A 10,082-nucleotide genomic window follows, 5' to 3' on the forward strand; every position below is an offset into this window, starting at 1 on the left:
TATTTTATCTTATATTTAAATTCACTTTACTGCAAAATCTCATATATCAATCACCCAGTTTATATGGTCACAATTTGTATGTTTCAGGCAATACATCATCATCATTAGAATGACACCCAAAGTTCCAACGAATATCTTGAATTAATTTCTCACGGGATACATGCGTGAGTATGATATAAGTCCATGCATTACATCATCATCAACATGACACTAGACACTTGGAACAACTATCTTGAGTTAATTTCTCAGCGACCTAAAGTGAACTGACAAGAGTACATGCACGAGGATGATACAAGTCCATCCAATACACTATCATCAAAATGACACTAGAAACTTCCAACAATTATCTTGAATTAATTTCTCAGGGGCCTACAGTGAAATGCCAGGGTACATGCATGAGTATGATTTAAGTCGATGCAATACCAAATTGAAACAAAAAATTCAGCATTATTGTTAGCAAAAGAACTATTGATAACCCTAATATTAACTATAAAAGTTGGCACTCCTCTGACTCAGAAGAAGTGCATACGCATACATCATAGGCACTCCTCTTTCACAACAATCACACTCGTGGCCCCCAGCGGCATCGTCACTCGTCACCATCGAAAATATAACTGAGATGTTAAAATTATCTTTTTACCTATCATCTTCGTGCTTTCATCGGTAAAACCGATGATATTAAGGTAAATGAAGTTAGATGTTTCACTTTCATAATTACAGGTATTTCAATATAAATTTTTTAAGTATAGAAACCGAATGCTAAAGAGGTCTAACTGTAGGGGGATGATTTATAATTAGCCCTAATTAAACAGAAGTGTTCCTAAACTACACGATAGTTTTGTTAGGCTTCCTGTAATTTTTTTCTCTGTCATTTTATCAAACTTTATTAATTGATCTAGACTGTGGTGGCGACAATAGTTGACATGGGTAGCAATACATAACTCTAAATATGTATGAGAAAAATGGTTGATGCACATAACATAATTAAAATATACTTTGCTGGAATTTGATGCACATAACATTATTTTGCAATCATCTACAGCAAACATCATGTGGTAAAGCTATTAGATCTATCTCACCTCTTATGAAGGTAATCTCTTGACTGCATTACTCGCTGGTTTCGTTGTGATAGCCATGCTATAAGCACAGCACACCAGAAATAACTGCAGCAATTATAACGGTATATATAACGGTTTGCGGAAGATACCGTTACGTTATATATAATCGGTTCAAGTGAGGCCTCGACACAAAAACCCTTCATCTTCCCGAGTGGCCCAAAATGTTGCGATCCGTCCTCCGCTCTTCCTCCGCAGCCGCCGCCGCCGGGGGAAGAGGCTCCTCCCTCTTCTCTGATCTACTCTTTCCCCCCGCATCCTCCCGCGCCTACGCTAAGGCCAAGACCAAGGCCAAGACCAAGACAAAGACCAAGACCAAGACCAAGACCACCACGAAGGGCAAGAACTCCCGCTCTGTGGCTGCCGATGAGTCCGCTGCCAGTGTCGACGACGCCTCCCACGCCTTCGATGGCATCGACATCGAGTTCGAGCGCCCAACGGACCCTCTCCCTCCCACCTATGATCCGGCCCTCGACGTCGGCCCCGGCGGCCGCCCGCTCTTCGCTTTTACCAAGTCCTTAGCCCCGCTCTCCCGAAAGGAAGCATGTTCCTATGTTGATTTCAGGTGCTGATTGTTTGATTGAATGCGGCTTCTTTTTGAGCTGAGAATGACGACTTTATTTATTGCGTCCCTTTTGTGATGTTGCGATTGTTGTGGATGATTTGATAGATTGGAGGAATGGAATGCAATGTTGCCTGAGGGCTTGCCAGCAGGGATGAAAAAGGAGTTTGAGGAGACAAGGCGGTGCGCTGTGATGGTGAGGCAGAGTTTCCTGGATCTGCGTGATAACTTTAGGCGCATTGTTGACCCTCCTATCCACACGGGCACTAAAAGTAAGCTTTCGCCACGCCCGCAATATGCCATTGTTTGCAGACCTCTGCTTATAAGCTAGCGGCAACAAAGTGTGCAGTGTGAAATCATAGTTCTATAGATTTACATCTCATTTTGACAAAAAAAAAAACTTGGTCCTCCTTAAAAGTACGATTTAAGAAAATGATATGAAGGAGACTGGATAGTTTTGCAATAAACTTTTTTTGTTTCTTCTCTATAGTTGGCACAATATTTTTTAGCATATGAGATACAACTATTTGGGGATTTTTTGTTTCTTTTTTACAAAGATGGGATTCACAAAAGATTCTAGAGTGTACCTAGGACAATAGAATATTTGCAAAATACCTTGACCTAACATTTATAGTGAACTCTCATATATATTCAAAGTAGCTGAGCATACTCAATTCTTTTGTATGCGAGGTTTACCAGAATGATTCATACAGATCTGATCTCCTATTTTAGGATTGGGACCAACTTGGGCCAACCCATGTATTGGTTGATTTCTTGGCTAAATCATTATATTAACTTGTTGAAATTAGGTGATTCAGGCTGGTTCCTTTCTGTCTGCTTATTTCATCTCGTCGTTACTAGAGGGAGGAGGAGAATAAAGAAGAGGACAAGGAAGTCATAGCGGCAGTACTTTTACTAGGAAGTATAAACAAAGATTTAAATATTTTTATTTTGATTAAGGATGTAATTCGGCAAAAGATTCATGCAGCCAACCTTAAATAGGTGGGATATTATGGTTTTGTTGTTGTATTTATATTCATATCTTTGTATGATATGATAACTTTTAATTTTCTAATATATGTTATTGTTGTGACCTAAGCAAATAATTTTCCTTATAATTTTTTATCATGTATATTTGGTTTATTTTATTTTTTGAAAGATTGGATAAATTATGAAATCAAGGGAATAATAAGCAGCCTGATGCCTGAGTCTTCCACTAATATGTGGTAGGTAAGGTTAATATACATAATTTTAACCCCTGTGCACAGAGAGGTTGTTTTTGCAACTTAACACTTGTTAATCATTTCACGAAGGAGCATACAATATAAATCAAGAACATTTTAGCATATATGTTTATTTTTCTAATTGTTTTATAATCTTCAATGATTTTGCTGTTTTTATAAATCTAGAGAATATTTTATGATAATTTCTAATTATTTTTCGTGGTCAATCCTGATGTGGCCAATCCAATTTGTCTCACCCTACAGTTATCAATCTTATCACCCCTAGACCCTGATCTTGATACTAATCTTACGAGCTATAAATGAGACAAAGAAAAATTGTTGCAGGATATAACCATATGTATATTTGCAGCTATGATTGTATATCAGAAGTTTCTCATCAATATTCCATTTGTAGTTTCTCACTTTCTCATTTGATGTATTGTACTTGCTGTATAATTTTGAAATCAATTGCATGGTTTGGAATATTAGGCAGTAAAGAGAATCCATACAAGAGTTGTGAAAAGAAATGAGAATATGGTGAGATGAACTAGTGTAGAACTAGAAATGACAATGGAGCAGTGATTATATTGATGACCTAATTGCCATGTTGTGTTGGTAAGAGGATTTAATTTTAGTCATATGTGTTAGTACAAAAGGATATTTACCTATTTGTTAGCCAACCAATAGCAGACTAGACAATATTGATTGGTCCAATCCACAGCTGAGCTTAACGCCTTGTAAGCTCACTGTACCAGATTTATCGTGCAGTAAGTTGACCGTATAGCATTGTACCAAGCGGTAAGCCTACTGTCCACTAACAATACTAGTTTTCTTTTCTGTTTTTAATAAGCTGTTCAATGTCATCTGTTGTACCCATTAAGAATTATCAATATTATTGGTTGTCTTCCTCTCTCCTTTTCCTTCACGACCGTTGCCTCGTTTTCCTTTGCAGCTGCCTTTTTTTCTTCTCTTGCTCCTTTTCCTTTGTGGCTTCCTCTTCTTCTCCTCCTTTTCTGCATAGCATCCTCCTACCAGTATGCATTGCCACCATCTCCTCCCCTCTTCTCTCTTTGGTCTGGGTGATACTGACCAGTGCGACTTCCGTATTGAGTGTTGGTAGACTAATTCATGCTAGTAACATTCTGGTTCAAAGCCGATTGGTATCGGCACAGGTTGAGATTATAATCCATGTATTGGTATAAAGTAAAATATACATTCTCTTGGCTTTGTATGCTAAAGCTCTTTCCAAATGGAAGTTTGTACCCATTGAAAAAGAATGATCTAATTATGAAACATTGCATGTCTTTTAATAGCATCAAATTTTTGTTCATTAGATTCCAAGAAACAAATTGTCCTGGATGGTCCTGTTAGCTGTGGAAAAAGCATAATACTTGCCATGCTTGTTCACTGGGCTCGTAGTGAAGGATGGCTGGTATTTTATGTTCCAAAAGGTAAAGAATGGACTCATGGAGGCTTCTTTTACAAAAACCTTCACAATGAATTCTGGGATACGCCTGTCCAGGCTGAAACGATCCTTCAGGTGCATATCCTCTTCTAATTTGAAAGATAGCTGATAGAGTTAATTTTGGGAGCTCAAATAAAGAAATGATGTTTGCAGGATTTTTTTAGTGCATGAGGTTACCTCTAGCTGTTCTAATAGTTATTAAGATGTTTGTCATTAGTCATTATCTCATCTGTATTTATATGTTGGTGCCCTTCCTGAGAATTATTCTGCTGCTCCCATGATATGATGTAGCACTTGAGGTTGCCCAAGTTATTATCTATCTTCTTTGTATAATTTCTTTTATCCTTGAATAAAATATTATTATTCCATTATCTGGTTTTGACCTTTGTCGTGATATTCCATGGAAAAGAAAATTTGTGTTATTCTAACTAGATGCTATACTGTGTATACTTTGTGTCAACAATTTTCAACCATCTCCACCGTGTCCATATTGAGAAGGCTCATGAAATTTTCAGATAGATTCTTACCAGCATTTGTCAATGTCACATCAGATATTAAAGCAAGGTATGTAATACCATACCATACCAGTGTTTCGAGGTTGGCTCGATATGGTATGGTACCGTGTATCGAGCGGTACACCAGGGCGTACCGAGCGATACACCAGGGCGTACCGAGCGATACACCTAATTTTAAATATTTCTTTCTTTCTACTGTAGCACTATAGCACATTAGCCGTTCACGTACCGGTACACCATCGGACCGGTACATACCGCCCATACCGGGTGGTATCATTCGAAATTGCATACCATGTATTAAAGAACATACATATATAATCATGCAGAAGTCAACCTTGGATGTGAGTTTTTCTATTTCTTAGTTTTTCAACATTGTAGAAATTGTAAAAGAAACATTTCGTGATAAAGAAACAATATATAAAATAATTTCTGTTATGGTAGATGTTTAGGGGATCGAGCATATTCTTTACATTAGATGCTAGCTTGACATTGATCTTTGAAGAGTTGTTGAAAGTTGATACATTTCTATCAACCCTTTGGCCTACATAATTTTAGTCCAGTCAATGAAAGATTTCTGTGCCAGTTGACACATGCTGGATTGTGCAATGCCATGGCAAATTATGCTAGCTGTATCCATACATGGTGAAGCCAATTTTTGGCTTGTGCCTGTCAGCACATGAGACTATTGTATGCTATGCGAGAAGGTTTAGACCATTTTTTAAATCAAGTATAGTTCATTTTCATCAACTGGCCTCAACTTTGAAATTTTAGTTCAATCAAAATCAATTACAGGATCATCAACTGGTTTAGACCAATCCTCATATTTCCTTGTAAGTAACAGTCTCTTCTTTCTTCGGGGAGTTTAAACAAGTGAACCTTGTCTAAAATGACTGCCTGGTGGATTTAATGTTAGCAATGCTACATGTACTGTTTGGACTTCGATGATGGATTAATAATGCTCCATTGAAGTCTAATGTTGAACTGTAGGTTCTAACTATGCTGGTACAAAGTGTCTTCAGCAACTAGATCTCCACAGAATTTTGGAATTTCAACTTCATGATGTTTGTTGATGTCATTAGTTATTAAGTGATCTTGTATCCCCATTTTGAATGTGGATTTGTAGTTCCATAATTTGAAAATATTTTGAATGACAATTTGTGAAGAATGATTGATCCAATATTTAGTGGCTCAATTTCTTTTGCAAATTATAATTAATGTATTATAATAGTAACTGAGTGCAACCATTATTCTTAAATTTTCAAAGTAATGGCCAATTATGCCATAAATACATTTAGGATTATTCTTATTCTGGTTCATTTTTCAACTTTTAGTTCTTTTTTCATTTTACCTTTATCTTTGAAGGTTTTATCACTGAATGTTTAACCTTACCTGGTATCACTGACACAGTAGAAGAAAAATGTGAACATTCCATAAGTTTCTTGAACACTTGTTAGGAAATCAATCTCGTCAGAATCTGGTCTCCACAAAAGAATGTGAAGGAAGGGTACTCAATTCATTGTTCATATCAGTATCGATGTCACTAACAGAGAACATGATGTGAGTTAGAGTATTTCATTGGAACTCTTCTTTACAGCAATTCTTGTTTCCCAGTGGTTATTTGTATTTGTATAAGTTCTTTAGTAGCGTTTTTGTTTTGTTTTTCTTTACTGCTAGTAAAAGTAAAGGTATATTTCAGGCATTTGCCTTGTTTGATATTGCTCACAAAAAAATAAAATATGATCTTTAGTACTTTTCTTAGATACATGTGAATGTCTAATCCCTTTGTATCTTCGATGGATGTTGTTCCTTCAGAATTTTTTGAAGTTCAATGAGGATCGCTTACAGCAATTACCTTGTCAAATTTTTGATCCCATTCTTTTGGGGGAAGGTGCTGGTGTTGGATTGATGAAAAATGTTGATTCCATGGCAATGCCTGAAGGTTCTACATTATATGATCTTATTCAAACTGGGATTACTTACACACATGCTGCAGTGAGTGTCGTTGTTCGTTTAAGAAAAGAGTTATCGCTGGTGAAAGATGTGCCTGTCCTCTTTGCTATTGACCAGGTACCATAAGATCGGAACCATACCAGTAATTCTTGATTTATCTCTGTTCTAAAGATGCTTAATCATGTGTCGTCTTCTTTGCTTTCCAGTATAATAACTGGTTTACGTTCAGCGAGTATCATGAACTTCTGACATGGCAATCTACTCGGCAGATTCATGCAAGGGAAGTTACAACAGTAAGTATTGTTTCTGTAACCTTTACATGGGATGTTAAACCATCCAATTTGGATTAATACTTACCATAGTTGTTAGTGAAACACTGCCTAAAATGTTGTATTTTTATGTTTGTCATTTTTACAGGTGAATGCTTACAGATCAATGATGCATGACGACATGATGGTAGGAGCCTTCTCTCATTCAACTGCTGTGGGCAAGTTACGTGAAGAACTTCCAGATGTACCTCGAGGTGCTCGTCTCATGCTGCCACGTTACACATTGAATGAGGCTGCTACCGTATGCCACTATTATCTAAGGTATAGTAGTAGATACGGGAAGCTATCATACTGAAAAATATCTCTTTACATTTCCAGCAATTTAGGTGTGGGTACTGTAGTGCTTTACACATATTGGTGGCTTATTGTGATGATTTATTGCAATCTTGCTTTTCTTTTACTTTTTTGCCCAATTATCATGTGAATTTAATAGCTTTGGGATTATGGCCATGAGAAGATAATCTTTGTTTTGGTTTCCTTGATTCTGCTACTAAAACTAAAAATCCTAGAACCTAGCTTTAAATTAAAAAAGGCATGCTGTTTAACAAGTGAGAGCTTTGAAATATATATGGCAGAAAAGTAGTTAGTGTAACTCATGCTAATTATAGAAAAACGATCAGCAAGCCTGATCCTGAATATTTGAGACCACCTTGATGACCTTATCATGTCTTCCATTCTGCTTTTGCAGAGTTCATTACCTTTCTTTCTGTCCCATTTATAGCCATCAACATGTTATGGTACTGTACTGTATTTGGCTTCCGTAATTTCTTCCTTTCGTTTTCCATTTATTTGATCATGTCATGTCTTTATTTGATCTATTGACTTGTTTCCTCATTTTGTGTGGTTCCTACTCATAGTATCAAACCCATGATTGTTCCTGACCTCCTTGATCTTAACAAAAGTGCACTTTGACATTGTTATCTTCCTTTTTCTTATATTGAGCCTTTTTTATTTTGTGTAGGTTGTCATATGCAACTTCTACCACTGCCGCATACATTTCTAGTCTCAAACACGTGTGATTCCAATAAGTATATATTATGATTGACTCAACATGTCTCATTTTTCTCCCTGATCTTTCATGTGCTCGATTAACACTAATGGAAACAAATGCTGAATTATCTCCTAGTCTTCAGTATTTTCTTAAGTCTCATTTTTGTATTTATGGAATTTTTATAGCATTAATTAGTCCTCCTTGTCCCATTCTGGACTGGCTAAGATATTCCCTGATCTAAATTTGTACTAGAAGATTTGAATCTGACAGAGATTGGTTTCAGTTTTCTGATTGCCATATCATGTTGATATTTACTTATGGCTTTATAACATGCTGATCCTTGCAAAAGCTTGATGAAGTTTATAGGATTATTGGTTTACTTGTCAGAATTTCGTGATGATCTGATCTGTTTTGTTGGACTAATAACTTGAACATGGTCTACAACCAAATTTAACAAACTTCACGGTTGTAGTGCAGTGCTTAAATCTTGTTTATTGCTTACCATTTCCTAATGTGAATATTTGTTGCATTTGCCTGCAGGCAAAGCCTCATACGACGTGATAGTTTTTCAGACGAGAAATGGAAAAAGATTTACTACTTGTCGAATGGAAATGGATCAGAGATGAGATGGTTGGCTCCTTTTATCTAACATAGGTGGAGATCACAGGTGCTAGGAACTATTATCATATTATCCTCTATATTTTACGTGATCCTTGTAACTATTGGCATTTACAGACACATGGTTGGTTCCTTGCACCAATTCACCACCATTTGGCAATCTAAATTGATTGTTGGCTCCTATGTGTGTGTGCACGTGCATGCCTGCCTGCCTGCCTGCTTTTGCTTGTGTGTGCATGTGCATGTGCATGTGAACATGTGCATGTGTGGGTGTATGTGAAGCCCCTACTAGCCTGGTGTATAGACAGTAGCAACTTATAACAGTATGTGCACCTTAATTTAGGTTTTTCATTTACATGACTTTAACAGGTACATTTGACTTACTACAGGCCATGTTCTTCAGAGCCTTCAAGTGGATCAACGAGTCTGATCTTTCTTCATTTCCTTTCATCTACGTGTCATGTTCACATTCTGCTGTCACTGTGGCTCGGTAGCTTATATTCCTAGTTGTCATCAATATAAAGTATACCTCTCTCTGGCTTGCAAATGCTGTAGTGATGCCAAATCATCAGCTCCAGATGTTTTCAGTCTTGGAGCTCATTCTCAAGTGTTAAAGAGTGATGCATTTGTGGTTTACAAGTCTCCTTAAATTTATCGCACTGTGCCATGATTGGTTGAAGAACAGTAGGGGAATTGTAATACGCACAAAGGTAATAAGATTTCTAGAAGAGATGTCACTATGTGTTGATCAGAAAATTTCTGTTACTTGGCTCGTCTTATTCCTAAACAGAGTACATGATGGAGCCGGGTAAATTAATGCTTGTCTTATTGTGTCTGTGCAACATTGACATTGTTTAAGACTTAGACAATCAACTAATTCAGCACAACTGTACTGTGTACTAGTAATGTCTGGTTTTACGTGGAAAAGGCTATGCAATTTGAGATGATAGATTAGGTATTTTGGTGGTTTAAAGCTGACTTATTATGTGAATTATCTTCTGGTAAGTGCTGAACTGACAAACATTTATTTCTTTGTTATTTTCATGTTAAGGTGAATATTTCGTTTTCTAACACCAGCTAACTTAACTTCCAGTAGCAATCTGCATCAACAGTGAGCATCTGCATTCATCAATTGTTGCTTGCTAGAAGACGGCTCCAACCCCGGCTGTGGATGATCCTTCTTCCTCTGGTCCGGTGTTGAAGTGTTTGGCTAAACCTTCGAGGTTCTGCTGGACTGAGGCTTGTCTTGTTTTGAGGAGGAGAAATTTCTTGAATGGATTCCTAAGAAAAGCACCTGCCGTCGAAGAGCTGTGC

At 37.1% G+C, this 10,082-nt stretch overlaps 1 protein-coding gene across 2 annotated transcripts; it reads left to right on the forward strand.

Moving 5' to 3' along the window:
* The first annotated feature begins 1,242 nt into the window (after window positions 1-1,242).
* Window positions 1,243-9,717, forward strand: LOC135608280 (uncharacterized). Of its 2 annotated transcripts, none has more exons than XM_065100984.1 (8): window positions 1,243-1,680; window positions 1,786-1,949; window positions 4,235-4,440; window positions 6,693-6,947; window positions 7,037-7,123; window positions 7,248-7,420; window positions 8,691-8,817; window positions 9,138-9,717. In XM_065100984.1, exons 1-7 carry the CDS (start codon window positions 1,280-1,282, stop codon window positions 8,797-8,799), a joined length of 1,395 nt encoding a protein of 464 aa, XP_064957056.1. In that variant the 5' UTR covers window positions 1,243-1,279; the 3' UTR covers window positions 8,800-8,817; window positions 9,138-9,717. The 2 variants fall into 2 exon arrangements, with proteins under 2 accessions (XP_064957056.1, XP_064957051.1); XM_065100979.1 differs by having other exon boundaries at window positions 9,158-9,717.
* Window positions 9,718-10,082: the final 365 nt, after the last annotated feature.

This window comes from Musa acuminata, chromosome BXJ1-2 (genome assembly GCF_036884655.1).
Source record: "Musa acuminata AAA Group cultivar baxijiao chromosome BXJ1-2, Cavendish_Baxijiao_AAA, whole genome shotgun sequence".
Classification (NCBI taxonomy): domain Eukaryota; kingdom Viridiplantae; phylum Streptophyta; class Magnoliopsida; order Zingiberales; family Musaceae; genus Musa; species Musa acuminata.

Excerpts from the sequence above, each read along its gene's own strand:
- LOC135608280 (XM_065100984.1), top strand. The coding sequence starts at position 1,280 with ATGTTGCGATCCGTCCTCCGCTCTTCCTCCGCAGCCGCCGCCGCCGGG. Across the intron at positions 1,681-1,785 it reads TGTTCCTATGTTGATTTCAG|ATTGGAGGAATGGAATGCAA; the intron begins GTGCTGATTGTT and ends ATGATTTGATAG. Across the intron at positions 4,441-6,692 it reads AGGCTGAAACGATCCTTCAG|AATTTTTTGAAGTTCAATGA; the intron begins GTGCATATCCTC and ends TTGTTCCTTCAG.